The sequence below is a fragment of the Schistocerca nitens genome, chromosome 1 (genome assembly GCF_023898315.1).
Source record: "Schistocerca nitens isolate TAMUIC-IGC-003100 chromosome 1, iqSchNite1.1, whole genome shotgun sequence".
Taxonomy (NCBI): domain Eukaryota; kingdom Metazoa; phylum Arthropoda; class Insecta; order Orthoptera; family Acrididae; genus Schistocerca; species Schistocerca nitens.
This window is the reverse complement of record NC_064614.1, coordinates 473,796,567-473,819,029: the sequence shown is the minus strand read 5'-3', so window position 1 is coordinate 473,819,029 and position 22,463 is coordinate 473,796,567. Positions and strand designations below refer to the sequence as shown.

The window sequence follows — 22,463 nt, the reverse complement described above, 5'->3', positions numbered from 1 at the left end:
ATAGAAGAGGAGCAGATGCAAGTAGTGACCACTATCATGTTACTGCCAGTTTCCAAATGAAGATTTTGGCTTCCAGAAAGATATTTGAGCCAAGGAATAGAAGATTCAATGTAGGTAAACTTAAAGATCCACAGATAGATGAGGGGTACCAGCAGGAACTCCAGAATAGACTCCAGGTGCTGGAACTGGAGATGACTGAGGATAAGGGCATAGAGAGGAAATATGGACAGAAGTTAAGAATACTTTTGTGCAAGTGAGTGAGAGACAACATGGCTTTAAAAATCACCTGTGGAGAGATTGGATATCCAAACATACCTGGAGGAAGATCATCCATAGAAAGGAGGCCAAGGGTAGAGTAAACCAGCGCAGGATTAGGCAACTAAAGGCACAGGCACAAGCTGATAATAGAGCAGCAGTTAAGGAAGTGAAAAGGAGTGTGAGAAGGGACCACAGAAGATGGATAGATCAACAGGCTGATAGAGCAGAACAGGCATTGCAGAGAGGATATGTGAGAGAACTATATGATATCACTAAGATGCTCTCAAAGAAATGCTTCAGGGGGAACCGACTAGTAACGAATAAGAAAGGGGAGATACTAACTACACATGAAGAACAATCACATAGGTGGAAGGAACACTTTAACAAAGTTCTAAATAGAGACCTTGGCGGTGAGGTAGAAGAACAAGAATAAATGGAATACAATGATCCTAGTCCCAGCATTGGTGTAAATGCACCCACAAAAGCAGAAATTCGGATAGTGCTGAAGCAGATCAAGAATGGGAAGGCACCAGGACCGGATAATATAACATCTGGGATGCTGAAAACACACTTGGACACCACTGTCGAGTTATTGTACACCCTACACTCTTAGAGAAGATATGGAGAGAGGAGAAACTGCCAACAGATTGGAAATGAGATATTATCATGAAAATACCCAAAAAAGGAGATATTACTAACTGTAACAACTGGTGGGGTATTATTCTATTGTCAGTATTGAGTAAGGTACATTCGAGGATCATTTTAAACCACATTAAGGATTTTGTGGAAGCACAACTGAGGAGAGAGCAGGCGGGTTTTAGAAAACATTGAAGCTGTGTGGACCTTATCAATACTCTCAGAATTATTCTGGAACAAAGTGCGGAGTGGCAACACACCCTCTACCTTACCTTCATTGACTCTGAAAAGGCTTTTGACTCTGTGAGTCGAAGAGTCATGTGGGATACACTTGCAAAATATGGGATTCCAACAAAGATTATTAACATCATCAAGGAAATATATGAAGACTCTAAATGCCAGGGACTACATAATGGAGAACTAACAGAGCCTTTCCAAGTTAATTTGGGAGTACGACAAGGGTGTATTCTTTCACCAACACTATTTCTTTTGGTGTTGGACCATGTGATGAAGGAGTGATGAGGGATGGAAGAGATGTGTGCAATGGGGAATGCGAGATAGGCTTGAAGATCTAGATTTTGCAGATGACATGTGCTTAATGGCACAATGATATCAAGACATTGGAGAGAAACTGGCAAGGTTACAGACAGAGAAAGAAGTTGCAGGCCTCAAGATAAATGTTCGCAAAATGAAAGAAATGTGGATAAATTCAACCATAATGAATAGGCTGGCCATTAATGGAGAGGACATAGAACAGGTCCAATTTTTCCTCTATCTCGGAAGCATAGTCATGACTATAGGAGGCACTGAGGAGGACATCTGTAGTCACATCTGCAAAGCAAATGGTGCGTTTGTACAACTGTACCCTGTTTGGAGAAATAGGAATATCTCAAAGAAGACCAAACTCCAGCTTTTCAATAGCAAATGTGAGGACTGTTGTGTTGTATGGTTGCAAAACTTGGACAGTGACATCAAAAACCAACTCCCAAGTTTTTATCAACCGCTGTCTCCAGCATATTTTAAATTTGAGATGGCCAGATATAATGACAAATGAAGATCTTTGGAGGGAACCAAATCAGCAACCAGTCAATATACAAATCAAGGAAAGAAAATGGAACTAGATTGGGCATACATTGAGGAAACCAGGTGGAGCTGTTGAAAAGGTGGTGTCGGACTGGAACCCTCAAGGACTTAGAACACATGGTCGTCCCAAACAAACCTGGAAAAGGACGATCGAGAGAGAAGCTGCAGAGGAAGGGAAAACCAGGAGTGAAGTGAAGAGACATACCAGGTGGAGGAATTTCATCATGGCCCTATGTTCCAGAGGGAACGACAGGAACTAAGTCAAGTCAACTAAGTCAACATACGTGTACTCATTCACAACAGTGGCACTAACATGGTGAAAGATTTTCAAGTGGCTGAATGTAATTTTGCTATCTGTTTTATCCATTCGCTACAGAAGGTTATAACTGAGTCCAGTGGCAGAAATGATTGCTACTGGAAGATGTCCGGCAACACACTTGAATCATTTGAGCTTAACTCAAGAAAAACTGTTGGTGATTCAAAAGGAGCTAAAGTTGCTGGAGCATCAGCTGGTTTAAGATATCAGCTTTGTTGTTGTATGTGGTTGATCATGATACACTTACTTATTTGATATCGCATCAGTCATGTTTGATGGAGCAGTGTGTTAAACTTCCGAAGCCCTTTGAAGAAAGTACAAGAATAAGTTCTGATCTCTCTTGCATATCTGAAGTAATACCACACATTGTGACACTGAATAAGTTTTTAGATAAGGATGAGAAGGCAGAAAGGACACCTGGCCTACCAGACATCAGATCCTTGTTGAAAGCTGCATTAGAAAGTCATCTCAGCTTATTAAATGATCTAGATTACTTGATTGCAATCTTCTGAGACAATCTGGAGATTTTTGAAACTAAAAAAGTTTGACAGAAGATGCTATTGGAAATTTCCAGCAGCAGCTCATCTCCAATGTCTGTTAAGAGGAGAGGAGACTGAGTCGACAATGACTCATGAAGCTCATAGCACTTTTGTGATTGCCTTAATAAGATGTCAAATAAATATAATAATAGCCTGTGCAATGATCAAGAAATGTGATTGCAAGGGAAATTTGCTATCATCTGAAGATGGTTTGAATTGATCACAGTTGTGATCCTAGTACTGTACTTGGCATTCAGCTAATGTTACACAGTACTCTAATTTGACAATGTTCGCTAGACCTTTTCTTTCAGCACCTTGCAGCAGAATATATAGTAAAGGATTCTGAAGCTGGTCTTGTTTATGGAGGTGAGTGAAATTGCTTATTGCCTCTTAAAGCAGAGAAATTGGTGCCTATTCACCATAATTTGCTTCTAGTTCAGTACAAGTACTACTTCATTTTTTTTGTTAAAATGAATAGAAAACAGTGTTTTGATTTGGAGGTTTTGTGTTCTTCTTTGTATTTAGAATATTTTACACACAAATTAAATAAGCTGATTTTATGAATTTTTCATAGTTTATTCAAAATCCAGTTTCTGTAAGATATCGACCTTCTAACAAGTACCTGGCCAGATAGTAAAATTAGGCCAGATAGTGGATAGTTGCTGGATATCTGTTTCATCTGCAATCAGGATGGCAATGCTATTTCCAAATCACATGAGTGTCGCCTCTAAAGCTTTTTAGAAGAAAACAAGTTCTATTGTAAAGGAATGTAATCGGAGGATGGGAGTCAGACCAGGGTAGGTCCACCGTGGGATGTGCACAGACCTATGGGATTTTGAGAAACATATTTTCTTGGAAGAAACTGGAGTACAGAAGGAGTGTACAACTGCTAAAACTGTGCAGTTGCTTCAGAAACATAGATATTTGGGTACTATGCTCTATGGGGAGTAACTGGAAATGAGATGTAGTGTAGGTAATACTTTAGTTTATCAATACAAGGTGAAGTCACAATGATTTAATAATCAACTTGAAAACATAAAGATAGATACCTAATTTTTTGTTGTTTGCTGGTATGTGTCTGCAGTCTTGATACACATTGAACTTTCCATGGCACAGTACCACTGGTAGTACCCTCAAGGCTCACTTTATGCAGAACAAATTTAGACTGGCCACTCACCAACCAACACTGCAAACAGAGTGGTGTGTCAAAGTACACCTGTTCAGAGTACTTTAAGACGGCATCATGCTGCTGTGGGGACACCACAGTGATCTATGTATTCTAATTGCCTGAATAATACAGTCTAGAACACAAATTTATTTGTTTTCAGTGATAGGTTTCAGCCCTTAGGCCATATTTAGATCTAAAATCTCATCACAGCAACTGTTGCGTGTTGTTGACTCTCTGTGGTCAAAAGTATTGGGTACTGTACAGAGACAGACAGACTGTTTTATGAAGATAGTATATTGTAGCTTCGATGGTGATGGAAGGTATTGGGAATGTCGCCTGATAGAGTTCATGGAGAAAAATAAATATTATATTCCTCACTTTTTCTTTATTTTCCCCATCGATTGTCTTAATTGATTTCAAATTTACATAATTTCATTTCTGAGTCAAATGGCTACCATCTTCAGGCACCGCACAAGGATGCAGGAATGTATCTAAATCTGCAGTCTATGTCATCTTTAGACAGAGTGCATGACAAAAACATTTTACTTGTATTGACATAAACCTGCGGACTCCTAAATTACATATCCCATCACTGGCATAATCAGTGCTCTAGAAACAGGTTTTCGTAATCCTGTTACCACTCTTTAATGTCTGCAACTTTCATTCTTTTATATAGTTATTCTGTATGTTCATTAAATCCTATTCTTTGCTTAATACTGTTGTGCCGTTTGAGCTCTTGGTGTTCATGTAATGCTTCTTCTTCATCTTTTTTTTCATTAATTTTATTATATTCAGAACCAGAATTTCTTTTAGTCATACGTACTTCTACAATTCTGCTTTTCTTCTCTGGTTATTCCTTTGCCACCTTTTATGTTGTTAATTTGAGAAAAAGAATATGATAATGGAATGTACCTTAAGGACCTACATTTTTTTCAGTGACGTAGTATGTGTGCCTCTGGTGCTGGTAACATTAACCTAATGGATGAATTTACTAATGTAATGTTGAAAGTAGACTTGAAAGAAATGAGTTTGAAAGTGAGTTGGAAGTCAATTATACACTAAAATGATGTATAAGAAGAAAATTAACAATGAAGTTATAGAACCAGTTGACGAATTTTTTATTTTAGAGGAGTTGAGGATAACTGGATCACAAAAATTTCAAAATCAGCTCTTGATCAGATTTTCATAAATGTACATAAGCAACACTACTCAGCTGAAATTATTAACAAAATTACAGTGACCAAGAAGTCCAGACTCTAACACTGAGTTTAAACAGCAAAATTCAATGTCCTGTAAAAACTGCAACGCAAAGGCAATTGAATGATGAAAATATAGAGCTTTTTAATCATCTTTTGATGACTGAGAACTGGTTAGAGAGATAAGAAGACAAGTTTGCTGAGAATATGTTTAATTCCTTTCATAAAACATTTGTCCAATAGCCACATACTGCATTTCCACTGAAGTCAAGGATAATTGGAAATAAATGTACAAATTCATGGGTGACAGTAGGGATAAAAATCTCTGGCCCAAACAAGCACTGCCTCAAGAACTACATGAAAAACTAGGAAGTTGATGATAAGCTTAGAACATACTGTAAGTTTACTGTGCTGTCAACAAAAAAGTAATTAAACAAGCAAACAATTCTGTAATGATAAAGTAATAAAATAATCTAATAATAAAATGAAAGACTTTTGGAAAGTTGTGAAAAATGAAACAAACAAGCAACATGCTACAAAAAAAACTCTAAATCTAAATGATGAGTTGACATCAGGACCAGAAAAAATAGTACATGCTTTTAATGACTACTTCAGTAAAATAGTTGGAAACCTGATGATGAAGAACTGCCATAGAGCCAGTACTCAACATCCAACAAATGCGGAAACCATAAAAGCATCAATGATTCCAGACAAAACTTCTGACACTGAAGTGCTCACAGCTATAAAAAGCACTACAGAGTATATACTCCAGTGGCAGTAACAATATATGATTTAATTTTAAAGAAATTGGGGAATACATTGTGGAACCACTAACTCACATAATTGATGCATCCTTTAGAAACTGATTTTTCCCTTACAACATAAATGTTGCTTAAGTTAAACCATTCCACAGAAAAGGACCTGAAAATGATGTAGCTAATTACAAGCCTGTAGCACAACTCAGCACATTTTCAAAAATGTCTGAGAAATTGTTTTACACCTGATAGAAAGTTTTGTTAACAGATTATCTTTAATACTGAAGCATCAGCATGGATTTAGAAAAGCAAATACAACAGCCACAGCAGTGTATGAGCACCTCAGCACAATCTTAAATCATTAGATAGTAAAGAAATTACTATGTACTTTTTATAAATCTGTCTAAAGCTGTTCATGTTATTGGCCACATAATACATACTCTTCAGAAAGTTAGCTAATGAAGCTGTAAGAGGAACTGCAACTCAATGGTTATAGTCACATCTATCAAACAACGGACAAAAAAGTTGTACTGTGTACTCCTCTGAGGTAGTGACTGTTAGACATGGTGTACCACAAGGCTCAGTCCTAGGGTTGATACTGTTTCTGTTATACAGTATTTTGATGACAAAAACACAAAGTTTGCTTCAGGACACACGACACTATTTGCTGATGACACACGTACTCTGGTAACAGATACAGACAAAGGTGACCGTGACCAAAACATTAAACCACTTATGTCATCACTGAATGAAATGTTGAGTGAGAACAATCTCATTCTAAGTATATGAAAAAACAACTCACATTGGTTTTAGCCTTGTAGCATCGCAAGTTGTTCCAAGGGAATGTTTGTTTTAGGATAGCCTGCTATATGTAACTTTGGGGGCTGACATCTAGCGGCCTACCCGAGAGACACACGTTCATCTGTCACTGCCTGCCATGGGAAAGCTATTCATTGTCTCTTACTGAATGCATGCATTCACCACATATAAGAATCTAAATAAAGGATAGTAGTTTTTGTGTGATTGCTTTCAAAATTTGTATACTGCACTTTGTTATTAATAGAAAGGTGGTGTGCAAATCTCAGCTATCTAACAGGCATATTTTTGGAGATAGAAAAATTTACTTTAAAGTTAAAAAAACTGCACTTAAGAAAGGAAATTCACCTGGGAAAATTTATGACTTGTTTTTGGTTATCAGTTAAAATACTCACCTGAATTATCAGGGTATATAATTATTTAACTGAAATTTAATTTAAAAATTTCAAGTACCTCACAGTTTTCGTAGTATGAAATCTAGAATAACTTCAGAAAGAACTATTATAATCAATATTAATTTTATTATGTGTTATGTGAGCCTGTGAGTAAATGATAGTGTGTATGTGGGACATTCGTCAAATTTCAATATTGCATTATATACCATCTTAAGTAATGTGCAAGAGTTACACAAGCCTGTCATGGGAAAATGATCATAGGTGATTTACCCACTTTACTGATGACGTATGTCTAGATGTGATTGCTGTCATAACATAGCAGACAGAAAGTCGGCTGGAGTAAAATCTGTATCTAAAGAATATTTCGAGAATTCTTGTCTTTTTGTTTTCGTTTATTAAACATTACTATAATATTTGTATGTCAGATCGACGCAAATGTGTCTGTGTATAAGGATTGGTGCAGACCAGTTTTGGTGCGAGTATGATCACAATCAAGTATTGGCAGCCAGTATGGTCAGCCAATCAGAATTGTGACGGTTCTCGCTCATTACCTGATAGTTATACTGGGAGTGAGGCTGGAAGAAGGAGATCGCTTGCTAGCATTGAACGCGGACGATCATGTTACTAGTGCCAGTAAAAATAATGTGTAAGATGAAGAATTACTTAGTGTTTGAGTTATTGGTGAGCTAAGTTGATAGCAGTTGTTGTTGAGGACTGATTGGCGAAATTTCAGAGGTTTTGACTAAATCTGTTAGACAGATATTTGCATGTGAAATATTGGCCTTCAAAGAATCTGGGTGGCATGTTTCAGTATTCAATTACTGAGCATTTTTGGCAAGCAGTTTCTTTTTTGGAAATCCACAAGAAGGACCGAATGTAAGAACTCATAGTAGTTGTGAAATTAATGACTGTGAAAACGTTGTTTAATTTGGGTCGAGTTTGGACAGAGTTCTGGCTTCTATGCATGTGAAATGTGTATATGAATCATCAACTGGAAGGAAATAGCCAATAGTTTAAATGTAGTACCTAGTACTTTTTGTTTGGCTGTCAAGGACAAAATAAACTTTATTGTGTGGAAATTTCGAACATTATTTTGCAGAAGCCAATCTATTTTCTTACTGCCTGATAAAATTGTATGACAGTATTTCTACAGAACTTTCTTTCTTAACTACAGTTGTGTGGCCTCAAGATTTGTAGATATTAGGTGATGTTTTTCATCAACGCTGCTTTTACATCATCTTGTAAGTATCTACATTGCCGAGTGAAGCGACATTGAGCAGACGCCATTCTGAGGTAGGTGAATTTTAATTCGCAGCCTGCAGAGTGACAACAATGATGAAAAGTCATGAGAAATGAAACCCCAACCTGCCGCAGCTTTTCACCTGGCATGCCCCTAAACAACCAAGAACTATCCAATGTGAACCATATTGAGTTTCTATGTATATGGCTTGAAGAAAATTTCAAACTGGGGCACTCATGTCAATTGTATCACAAATAAGCTGTCAACTATGTGTTATATTCTAAGGGTACTCAGCAAAGTAGCCACCAAATTAGTTCTTATATAAATATATTATTCCTACTTTCACTCCAGCAGTATGGCATTGTACTTTGGGGTAATTCACTCTGCAGCAGAGATATCTTCAAACCACAAAAAAAGGCAATGCATATAATATGCAAACTGTGATGTAATGAACCATGAAGACAACATTTCAAGAGACTTGGGCTTACGACACAGCCATTGTTTACATTTATAGTGCTCTATCATTCATTAAGACCTACTAAACAAAAACAGTTCATTAATATTAAATGAACACATTGAAAACTATGAAACATGAACAACCAGTTACCATAAAAGTGCCCTGCATGTTGGGATATGATGTTTAGTAATTTACCAGACAGAATGAAAAGAACAAAAATGCCAAAAGCTTTCATGCATAAATTAAGAAAAAATTCTTTTTGAGCAAAAATTTTACACCGCAAATGACTTTTTTTTGTAAAAGTTTATAAATATTAACTAATTTCTTAGTAGAAAATCACTTACACCTTATAATTATGTATATGTATCATGCATGTATCCTTAAGGCATGTAACATACAGGTCTGTATTTATTCCTACTTTGCTCCCACAATGTTCCATTCCATTTCATAGTACTGCAGAAAGAAGTTACAACCCACCTTACAGGTTAAAGTACAATGTGATATCCATTATCTTCTTGTAATATCACATAGTCTTTCATTTAACAAATAAAATTGTAGCAAATAAATTGTAAAAATTACTGGTAGAAATGTACACTTGACATGTCCAGGTCATATGTACAAATTGTACAATATTGTAAACATGGACTTATAATGTTAAAAGCATTCTTAAATTAGTGGTTGTTCAATGAGTAATGGAGGATGCATGTTGGGAACTACCAGGAGAGACAAGGAAACAAACAAGTGGGTCAGTGAAAAGACTTGAGGGAAATACGTAATTACAACTAACAAAGATTAAATGGAGGTGGTATGATATGTAGTCAGACAAATCATTGTTAAGTGGATGAACATACTTCTTGGCTGTATTTCAATAAATCACCAAAGACTATGTCAACCACTTAATAGAAGGTGGATGGGCATTAGAAAACTTGTAGGAACAGTGTGAATTTGTATAGCTGAAGATCATGACGCATGGAGAAGTCTGGAAGAATCCTTTATCCGGCACTGGGGACCAAATGGTGACAACTACTACTGCTGCTGCAAAACATTGTATCCTGGTATCATTATTAAGCCTCTCTGTTTTGTATGGGCATGTTGTAGGACTGTATGGTGCTAAATGATTCCACTATGAAAATATCAATTATGATATTGCAATCTCTAGGCTATTACATATATGAGAGATTTATTATTCTGAAACAATCATGACCATGTGATTCTATGTTTCAACCAATACAAAACTTACTTCACCGTTTTTGATTCTGTGTTAAACTTTTACATACAGTATGTGTGGCTACTCCCTTTACTCCTTATTGACTAGACATGAAAATGGTTCTAGCCTTTAAGAAGCTATATTTAACTTCTCTGTCCATGTTGTTACATAATGTTCAGTCATGCATAGAACATCTCTCTCTTCCGTAAATCTTCTAAATGTATACAAAGCTCATCTACCTTATTTTTCTGTCTTGTAATGTGCTGTTGGGACAAACTAAATTATTTTTCTGAAATCTTTTATATATCTTGTGGTTATGTTTTTTCAAATTTTTATCATGACTGACATCTGTAACCTGGCATTAACTGAAAAAAAGTGTGACTCTCACTCCAGTAATCAAATGGATTTTGCCTTGGATGCTTTTAGAATTCCTTGCACTAGGCTGCTCCAATGTGCCCTTTGGGATGAGGGCACCTCTGCTCGCCCCTAACCAGGTTCGTGGTCAGTGGCAGGTAGTGTAGGCTGACCATCAGGTGGCCCAATTACATGCATCCTCCACATTTGCGACATGCTTGGCCACCTGTGACCAACCTTCTGCAGCCAGTAAAGTAGGGTCACATATGTTATGGCCCAGCTGCAAGACTGGCAGTCTATCAGTTCTTTGCCCACACCTTGTAGTGCTTCGAGAATTTCGGAGTAAACATTTGTCTTTCCTCTGAAAAGGTGTTATTCTCTTTTCTCTGCGAGGTACTGGATGGATTAAAAAAAAGGTTTTGAATGCTAGGCATATTTTTTGATTGAACTAATGCATTTGCTTGTATTGATCACAAAATATTGTTCTAGAAGTTGGACAATTATGGAATAGGGGTAGCAGCTCACAATTGGTTCACCCCTAACTTTCACAACAGACAGCAAAAGGTCATTATTAACAGTGCTGAGAATGGCTGTGATATGGGGTCTGAGTGGAGCACAGTCAAGTGGGGGATGCCCCAGATATCAGTGTTGGGACCAATCCTGTTCCTTATTTATATAAATTATATGCTCTCTAGTATTGCAGGTAATTCTAAAATATTTCTGTTTGCTGATGACACTAGCTTCATAGTAAAGAATGTTGTGTGCAGCATTTGCTCTGTTTCAAATAGTGCACTTCATGCATAAGTTCATGGCTTGTAGAAAATAACCTAATGCTAAATCACAGTAAGACTCAGTTTTTACAGTTTCTAACACACAATTCAACAAAACCCAACATTTTAATTTCACAGAATGGGCATATGATTATTGATACTGAACAGTTCAAATTTCTAGGTGTCCAGTTAGGTAGTAAGCTGTCATGGAAAGCTCAAATTCAGCGTATTGTTCAAAGACGTATTGCTGCCATTTGTACCATTCAAACAGTATCTGAAGTAAGTGATTGTTCGACACAAAAATTAGTCTACTTTGCTTATTGTCATTTGCTTATGTCATACGGCATTACATTTTGGGGTAGCTCTTCCCATTCTCAAAGGTTATTTTTGGCTCAGAAACAGGCAGTTCAGGCAATAACTGGTGTACGTTTGCAAACCTCTTGTCGACCCCTGTTCACTAGTCTGGTTATTCTGACATTGGCCTCTCAATATATATATTCTTTACTGTCATTTCTTCCACGTGCTTTCACATTGAAACTGAAAGTGAAAAATTAAGCTGATTCCTACATTATATTGTTGATTGTGTTCACTGAAACTTAAGGCTTGACTTTTTTGGGTTCCTAAACTTTTTGTTTCATCTGTTATTACTTCTATGTTGTAATTTCATGTATGATACATTCAGTGACCTTGGATATTTGATCCTCAATTTGGTCCTACAGAAATAGATGGGTAAATAAATAAATAAATAAATAAATCTTTGCATAAAAATGAGTGTTTTATCTTTCACTACAAATGATTGATAGCACATTCATACATTGCATAGTCATACATGGAAGCAAATTATTGTGAATTTGAACGAAACAAAAGAAGAAAATATGAAAATAACTCACAGGTGTAATGGTCAAGATATTATTATTGATATTTAGACAATAGATGTGGAAGAACTGATTTGGTAAGAAGTGTGTTTTGGGTGACCATATGTATCACAAATGCAGTAAAGGTTTATGATTAGCATCTCTCAAACCTTTCATCAATTTTTGTTCAATGAGTGCTGCAAAAAAAAGCTGTTAGAGTGAATCTCTTTATAAATGACTGATTCTGATGATATGACTATTGACAGGATGTTTATGCTGGGAAAAAGTAGAACAGCTTACCTGCAGCAAATGCAGCAGCAATGAAGAGGGCAAAGGCAGCAATAACTGAGACGCCCACCTGTGACCAGCGACGACCCATGTGGTCAGCCACCCAACGACCTGCTACATATCCAGGGAACTCTGCCAGTGACTGCCATGCGAAATTCATGAATGGGTTACCCTCCAAGTTAGTCACATTTAGTAGCAGGCTGTAGTATGCCAGCTCGAACACCATCCTGTGACATATTTTTGGTACACATTCAGCTTAGCACTGTCACTAATAATTTAAATTAAGAGTCTTGATCTAAGTAGCAAACTCTTTTGTGTAGGACAACAAACCTGACAATTTTGCAATGAACTCCTTTCAGAACTAGTGAATTTTATGTCATTAAAGGGATGAGCAAAAGGATGTCAAGTGGACAATCTCATCACTTGTAATCTGTTAGCTCAAAGCTAAGGTATTTATAAGAGATGGATCAATTTAAGTAGCTTCAATTATTAGGTCAGTCTAAAGGCTAAGAGGAGTTTTCTTCCAGCTGTGGAATACATAGTTTATTTAAATGGTTGCTATCCTAGATAACTTTACAAATAAAGGAAAATACTCCCACTGCTTCTATTCAGTGGTATAATTCTTAAACCATGTGAAGTACAACAGACATGAAGCAAGAACATGCAAAAATTGCTACTGCTGCTAAAGCAAGAATAAATATAATTTATTTATTGTACTATTAAAATAAACATTGAAGTTATATGTAACCCGTGTGTGTGTGTGTGTGTGTGTGTGTGTGTGTGTGTGTGTCATGCAAATTACAACTGTAGAGATTTACAATTACAATCTGTAGAGATTTACTGGATGAATAAATAAATAAACAATAAAAATAAATACTTAAGAATGAGTTAGAAAAATGTTACAAAAAGGCTAGATTGGTACTTATGAGTCACAGACAGGTACAATGAAGAGATTGCTGTACCTCTAAGCTTTCTGAAACAGAAAAATTCCAGCGCAAGACTGGTACCAAATAAGGGACAGCAACAGAATCAGCAATTGAAGGTTCAACAGAATTCTTTGCACAGGCCTTGGAGAAAATGTCTGGAGTTTTCCTTGATGTATCCAAGGCATTTGACATAATAAATCACACAGTATGCAGCAGACTGGATAACAACGTATTTCAGTGACAGAAGACAGTATGTTACCGTCGAAGATATACACATGAGAGATAGAAGCATAACTTCCGAGTCTCGGTCGGGCACACAGTTTTAATCTGCCAGGAAGTTTCATATCAGTGCACACTCCGCTGCAGAGTGAAAATCTCATTCTGGAAACATCCCCCAGGCTGTGGCTAAGCCATGTCTCCGCTGTATCCTTTCTTTCAGGAGTGCTAGTTCTGCAAGGTTCGCAGGAGAGCTTCTGTAAAGTTTGGAAGATAGGAGACGAGGTACTGGCAGAAGTAAAGCTGTGAGTACCGGGCATGAGTCGTGCTTCGGTAGCTCAGTTGGTAGAGCACTTGCCTGCGAAAGGCAAAGGTCCTGAGTTCGAGTCTCGGTCGGGCACACAGTTTTAATCTGCCAGGAAGTTTCATAGAAGCATAATGTTTGGAGTTCCTATCTTGTTAAATTTATTTGTAAACAATGTAATACAAACATGTGAAATTGAAAGAAAGTAACTGTATGCAGATGACATGACTAAGTGTAACGAACACTTTTGAGGCACTTGAGAAAAAAGAAACACACCAGAGAGAGAGAGATAGACAGACAGATAGATAGATAGATGGATAGATAGATAGAGAGAGAGAGAGAGAGAGAGAGAGAGAGAGAGAGAGGCTTATGATTAATGAGCTAGTCACTAATCTGAAAAAAAGAACTATTCACAAGGGTTTCAACAATAGATAAAACAAAACACATATCTGTACTTTTGAATGAAGCAGGAGTGAAAGAAATAGTTTCAGTTAAGTCTTTAAGTATAATGATAGTGAGCTAAAATGTAAACAACAGATTAACATTGGTTTCAGCAAGTTAAGCTCTATGGCAGCTATTTCTAATGAGACAACTGTCTCCATGCATTTCAAAAGCTTTTGTATATCATGGTCCCTCCTGGATGATGTATCCAATCAGGAATGACAATATGAGGAAACTCTGCCATCACAATAATGAAAAGATTATTGTCACTACATGTATATCCTTCACTGTGCTCTGTATGATGGCTTGTGGAGTATGTAGGTAGATACAGATATTTGTAAATGTGTTCAAGACCATAGTGCCTGCATATCAAGACATCACAAATCTGGAGATCAATGAGACTATTCATGTCCATAACACAACAAACAGAAAACAACTGAGTTGCCTTTCACATCAGCTACAAATATTTGGTAAAGGACTTCAATATTCTGGTACTAAATCAATAAAAGCATTGCCAAGAAATCTGCAATCTCAAAACAGAATGGTTTTGCTGAAACCCTGAAAAAATACTGATGAAAAAATAATTCTATAGCAGTGTTGGAGTATAAAAGCTGACATTACTAATTTTCTCTGAGACTAGGGAATTTTATGCACAATAAGATTAGAAAGTGAAATAATTTTTTTTACTAGTCGTTCATGAGCAGTTACGAACAATATTATAGATCAGTGGTTCCCAAACTTTTTTGTAATGTGACCCACTATTTTTCTGGAAACATTTTTTCAACCAAGTATATACATATACATATACTCTACCACTACAATCATTAAAAAGTAGTTAATAGTGATATAAAAATTATATATAATATGAGACAGAACTTAGTATTGTATGAAAATATGCTTTTCTGAGTAACAATTTTGAAACTGGTGAAGGGAACATAATTAAAGAAAAGAAACAATATTTTGGCCCATAAAAATTTTATTTCATGCAAATTAAATGGTGAACTTAATGAGGTTTGTGGGATTGTTTAGTCTTGATGTTAATGACACTTTCTATATCTGAACTGAAGCTTGTTAGCTTTGGTCGTAAATTGTTTTCCATGCAAAGTTTGTTTCTATATTCGCTATTAAAAAGCTAGAAAAAGCATATTTACATAAGTTAGTAGTTATGAACCCCATTAGTTCCTTCAAAGCTATGTTTGCAAACACTCGATACTCTCCTTTTAATTTGACCAAAAATGGCATAAGGCTTAATTTTTAAAAATAAAGTTTTCAAAGAAGAATCACATAATAGTTCTATCAAGGAGTCTTCTGCAGATGCTGACAGTTTTAAATTTTTAAGGTTGTCCTCAACAAACGGATTTCTTATGCATAGCCGTTCATCAGGAATTCTTGGAAAGTAATACTTTTAACAAGAAATCAATATTAAGTAACACTACTGAATAAGCAAACAACTATCAGTGGGATTAATGTGAAACTATCAGATTCTTTTGAGTTCGCTATGTGGGGACAGCCTAACTATCATTTTTTTTTTTTACTTTTCTGTATTGGGTGAAAAAGAATAATGTGAAAATTATAAATATGTTTAATATGGAATACTTCAAATCTAAGTGATCACTAGTAAAATTATTCCAGAATAAGTACCTGAAACTAGAGACCAGTGCTTCAAGATGTTCCTTCATGGCAGCTGCTGTTTCCTCATTAAATTAAGTGGGAATTCATCAGAACAGCTCTCTTTTGCTTTACTGGACCATCTTTCAAGTTTTTTTAATAGTTGCTTCTATTTTACCTTGAACATAGAACTTGTGGACATCCTTCCCTTGCAGCTGTAAATTGAGGATATTAAGAGTACTGAATATGTCACTCAGGTATGAAAGACATATTAGCCAGTTTTCATCAGATAACATGTCCAAAATACTGCCAACAGATTCTGCATCACTTTTGTCCTCCAACAGGAAGATTCTCAGCTCATCTCGAACATCAAATAATCTTGATAGCACTTTCTCTCTTGACAACCAGCATACTTCACAGTGCAGGAGAAGTGTTTTGTGCTCAGTGCCCATCTCATTGCACAGTATGGCAAACAATCTTGAATTTTTAAGTCTAGATTTCATGAAATTCACAATTTTCTCTATGTCATTAATGATTTTCCTAAGGCTTTCAGACAGACCTTTACATACAAGGGCCTCTTGGTGCAGGCTACAGTGAGTCCACTGAACAGAATGGGCAAATGCCCTAACTTTGGCACTCAAACCTGAGTAAATGCCAGATATAGCATGGGCATCATCAGTTGTCAGGGCAATACATTTTGTCCATTCTATTTCATTTTCTACCATACAGCCATCAAGACATTTAAAAATTTCTTCCCCTGTTGTTGTCATTGGCAAACATTTACAAAAGAGCATTTCTTCTTCTGTATTCCCATCAAATTCAAACCTAACAAAAGCTAAAAGAATAGCCACACTGGTTATATCCATGCTTTCTTCAAGCTGAAGAGAAAAGTAGTCACTTTGTTTGAAAACTGTGATCATGGACTGTTTTAAAAACTCTGACATTTTATTGATTCTTCTCTTTCCCATTGTGTTTCACAGGGTATTTCATCAATTACTCTTGTGTGCTTTTCACCAAATAAAGCATCAGATATTATTTTGGCCACTGGTAAAATAATATCCTCTCTTACACTATGAGCTGCCCACTTTTTGGCCATCAGTAAGGACAGTCGATATGAAGTGATTGTAGCTTGCTTATTTTATTCCCCACAAGTCGGTTTCGTCATCACTGAGTTTGACTTTAAAAATTCTCATTTTTTGTCTTGGAAAAAAATTGATTGACTTACTTACATTTCTTTGATAAATGTCTTTCCAGTTTTGAGGGTTTCATACTCTTGTAAGGAAGTACTTAAAAGCATACAACATACTAAGGAAGTGGCTCTTGATCTTGAAAACACAAACCCATATTTCAAATAATCATCCTTGTATTTATGAAAGCAAAAAGGAGTTCAGTTCATCAATTTCGCTAACACACTCGCCTTTAGGTGTATTACATGATGCATTTGTACTGGATGTGGAAGATTTGTTGTAATTACATGAAGTCTGTCTTTCATGTCAAGATCCTGTTTTAATCTGTGCGTCCATAGTGAAATAAAATGAAACGAGCCACCACAACAAACATGCATGCACACACTGTACCAACGATCAAACAAAACATGCTCTCACAGTCATGAGTCATATTGTTGCAAGTGGAAGGGAAAGTGGTGTTGCATTATCACAATTACCAATGAGTCCTGCACCTGCACTGTTCTCATTTAGCCCAGAGCACATTATTAAGCCACAATAGTTTCTTGCTTAGAATGATTTTGTATACAACTGCTCAGATTATAAAACTTTCCTTTAAAATAAGAGTTTGTATTTTCAGTCGGCAAGATATTTTACTCAGTTATTTTAAAAATTGTCCACTGCCCCTCCTGAATAGGCCTCATGACCGACTAGTGGGTCATAAACCACAGTTTGGGAAGCAGTGGTATAGGCCATAACATTGTTTTTAAATCCATATGGTAGTTCTATTATCAGAGCTTACTATACATGAATAAATTATGTATTGTAAATTAGTGTGTCTCGTGTGTTTAGCAGAATGTGTGCATATGTATGCGAGGCAGTGAACCATGTTTGCACAGCTCGCTGCTAACCACTGGAAGTAGCCTTCCACCACATTGTGGGAAAATGTCAACTAGAGGAAGAGCTTGCACACACAACACATTTGCAAAGAAGCAGTGACATCACATGGCTCATGCTTATTTGCTCAGGTACTTGTATGTTCCACTGCAGAACTTCAGCAAATCAAGAGAATGACATTTTATTGTGTAAAAATTTAAAATACAAAACATAATAAAACCAATCATATGAACAGAAACAGAATGCTTGGCAGTGAACAGTTAGAAATACTGCAGCAATTAGTTAATTAATAAGGAGATATAATTAAAATTTATAATAATAATCAATGGCTAAATTGATGGCCAGCTCATTAAAAATGGTTGGGCATTGCTGATCCTGGTGCAGTCATAAATGTCATATAGATCAGCCAGTTCAGTACAAGGGCACCCATAACTATCGGCAAGGGGAGACCATGCTCCACCTCCCCCCTGAGCTCTAAGGAAAAGGAAAAAATGTTGTATATTCAGCTGTTTTTATTTCAAGAAAACAGTTTAAAAGTCAGTATTAAAGAGGTTTTCAATGTGGTCAAACCTGAAAATTTTTTTTGGTTACTTACAAATTGACATTCGTCTCCCAAAATGTTAAAAATATACCATACTAGGTCAAGGTCCCTCCCTATTGTATGGGCACCCTTGATTCAGTATGACCTTTTTTTCTGGCTCACTCCTTTGTAGCTACAGTTTCTGATTATACATTCATAAGTACATTGCAACATGAAACAAAAGCCAATAAGTTCACAATAAAACAATGTTGAACAACAAGAAAATGAAAGAAAAATTCACACAACTAATTCACCATGCACACGGATTAAACTGAACTCAGGCCAACTGCTGTATAGCCACACAGGTATCGCAATATTAGTAAAAAGTGATGGAAACTATCGTCAAAATTAGAACACATGGCTGAATAAGTATACAAGTCCATAGGTGCTGACGCATAGGCTAATTTCACTCTAGCAATCTCATACACAGGTGTAGCTGACTTGCTCCACAGTAATTAACGGTCTACTTTGCTATCTCAGACACTGTAAATATAGCACTGTCATCTAGGGAAATGTTAATTAGATCAGCTGGCTGCAAGTGGTCGATCAGCCAGAGATGATGTTTTCCTTACTGGCAGTTCCCCTGTTGGATGTAAACATGTTCAATGTGTCACTGTTAATCATTAAAAAAAAACCACCTCACTATGTTATTATACATTTATTGTATTACAAACAGTTTTGTTCATCGAAGGTATTCAAGTTATGGGGTTGTGCTGAAGTCATGACACAAACGGTCTGGTTGTCATATGAAATGTTGAAGGCCAAACCCAAAACCATTGATCATAAACATTCTGCTGACCACTTGGCAGGTGTATGGCAAAAAACTGTACACTATATGCACAATGCTGTGCCTGCTTACCATACTTCTGTCAGGCAGTCAGAAGAATGTTTATGGTAACTGTTTTTGGATTTGGTCTTCAATGTTACATATGACAACCAGAATATTTCTGTCATGGCTTTAACAAAATTCGACAACCTGAAGATATTAAATGAACGAAACTGGTCATAAAACAATAAATGTGTAATAACAACATTGTGGGAAAAGACATATTGCTACTTACCATAAAGAAGATACATTAAGTTGCAGACAGACACAGTTAAAAGCTTTTGGCCACAGAATTCATCAGCAAAAGAGAAACACATACCATCTGTACACACAAGCAAGCACACATCAAGCATGCATGACCACCAACTTCACATCTTGGGCCAGAATGTACAGTAATGTGTTATAAAATTGGTGACATACTGGTAGTTTTCATTAATTATTAAAATTAGTGTGAGCTGTGGTGCTCAACATAATCTAGATTATATGAGTAACATGTCAATAGTTCCATGTTTTCTGTCGATAAATCTGGTAGGTTTATAGGAATCTCCATGATGTCAGTCTGATTCAAATTTAAGTCTAGTTACATGAAGTTGAAATGATCATAGCAGTGGGTATCTGGCTATTTACACTCTGTAAGTTCTAGTATGCTCATGTATCAGCAGCCATCTTGCTTTTTTCTCCATTATTTCAAATTGTTAAACATGGATAATACTTAGCAGGGTTCCTCAATATGTGTGCTAACAGTTGTAGGAGATATAGCACAATTTATAAGTTTGTTCATGAAATGTTTATTCATTTCAATGCAGTCTACATGAAGCTGTAGCAATAGCAGTGTACACAAAAATAGAAATAATAGTGAGGTTCTTGGTCCATAGCAGTGGCACCACACAGGTTGGTATCAATGGTACTACATAGTGACAGCTATAATTTTCACATGATTTTTATGTCTGTAGTGATTTTCAGTAAGAATAAGTCTGCAGGGTGTTAATGGGTGCCAAGAACCAGGGCAAAGTTACATAATGAGGACAAAATAATAGTTTGCTCATATATTCATTTATTTAAAGCAATTTTTACATCCATCATTCATTCAAAACTTTACATGCAATAATACTATAAATATAGGAAAGATTATTTATCATCAGTGTGCATTGATTTCTTCTCTTCAATAGAGTAACAAGTGTTGACATTAGGACTGGCAAATGCAGTAGCACTACAAATTTATAAAGAACACACAATTTGTTAACAATTTACAAACTCTTTTAAAAACAATAACAAGAATAAATATTAGAGTTTATACATACTATACCAAAGTAAAACTCATCATTCAATGAGAGTCTATGTACATTCTTTTAAAACTTTAAGTGCAGCCACAAAATAATGCTAAAGTACTCAATAGTTTCTCCATCAAACTGTCAGAATACAACCATAGTTGTCACCTCAACATAAGACAGTCTGTCTCAATTCATCACACTTTCCAAGGCATACAACACTCACTGCTGGGATGTGCAGCAATCTCTATGCATTTATTTGTTACTCACTTTGCAGCCACACTTCACAAAGTTCTCTCCCTCTCCCCCCCTCTCTCTCCCCCCCCTCCCTCTCTCCTCCTCCTCCTCTCCTCCCTCTCTCCCTCCTCCCCCCCCCCCCCGGCAAAAGTACACATGCGCGCGCGCACGCACACGCACACGCACACACACACAAAAATTCTTATTCATACCTCCGGCTTGAAGCTACAGCAACAACAGAGTGCTTAATGTACAATGGTGATACTAGAATGAACCCAACATTTGCAAATCTGCTTCTTATAACAGAGATGACCTACACAGGGAGGTGAAATTTTTGAATAATTTATATTATTTATTTTTCATATCCAGGGTAGAAATAAATATATATTCATCATTTCACACAAAAATGTCTTTTATAGTGTAAATAACAGGCAGTGCTTCATTCTTTAAGTTGTGTTTTCAAATGATGAGTTTATTAACAATTAAGGTCTCCCAAGTTGTTAGCATTATCCTAAAGTACACATTGCAGCTGTGCAGGTTGCCTAGCCAACCTAGTGGCTATTACTAACTTTTATTTCTAATTTTTCACTTAAATTTTCGTCTGCAATATTGAAATGCAATTCCTTTTGACCCATGTGCAGTGAAGGATTGTCATTTAAGTAAAGACTGTTTGCTCCTGTGGAGTGTGATCCACTGACAGTATGCTTACTTTTCATCCATTCTTCGTAGCCAGTAGGAAGTGTGGGTGAGGAAACATGTGTTGATCATTGGCTGCTGTCAAAGTGCATCAGCTCTAGACCTGAGCCCTCGTTGGCACCATCTTTCAGGTAGCAATGACGTGATGTGAGATCTCTCATATTCTCCTTTTTTCTTGACTTTGTTCTGACACTAACAGGACATCTCTTCATGACCACATTTACTGCGTGATAGCCACCTTTCATTCTATGAAGGAAGCTGTAAATTTGTCGCAACATTTACCAAGAGTTAGCTGTCAGAAGAGAGTTAGTTGGTGCACAGTCAGCCAATAATGCCTACAGCATGTCACACTGGCTGATGTGGTCAAGACATTCTCCACTGCCATACATGCAGACAGCCTTGTCTGACATAGTCTCAGCTGCCCAAGCTGTTAACACCTTGCCACACTGTCATGACCTCAACATTGAGATGACTATTGTAAGTATCACTAAGCCATCACTTTACAGTTGCAGCCTGTCCAGCTGGAGATGAAGATGCAACAGCCATCAAAGAAGAGAACAATGTTTTTACATTTTAGTGAGGTGACTTGCCACAGCTTCAGGAACATGAGGAGCTGCATTTTAGACATCAGCTGTGTGAATTATTCTTTATTCTTAAAAAAAGGTTGTGGAAGGGGGAAAATGATCCCTCCATTCAAATTAAAAAAATTACTGGCAGGTAATTACACATATAAAGTCAAAGGATTTAAAAAGCAACTTAAAATTGCATGGAGAAGAGTGGAACAGTGTAATTCAAGGCAGTTGATAGGCAAAAAAGATAGGTAATAAAAGTTCAGTTTTACCACCCTATCAACAAGGAGAGTGGGTTCTATTGAGCAATTCTACAATTAGAAAAGGAAAACTCTTGTTTTGCCATTTGCCTTCTTAAATTCATTTTTCACTTTTAACTATTGCCATTAACATATGTAAG

General features: G+C 36.5%; 1 protein-coding gene across 1 annotated transcript in view; it reads right to left on the bottom strand.

Moving 5' to 3' along the window:
• The window catches only part of LOC126254250 (solute carrier family 22 member 7-like), a 156,384-nt gene that overhangs the window by 23,417 nt on the left and 110,504 nt on the right, over positions 1-22,463 (bottom strand). The window contains exon 7 of the mRNA XM_049955300.1: positions 12,345-12,559. Coding sequence (XP_049811257.1) covers positions 12,345-12,559 — 215 coding nt within the window. The remainder of the gene's footprint in view (positions 1-12,344; positions 12,560-22,463) is intronic.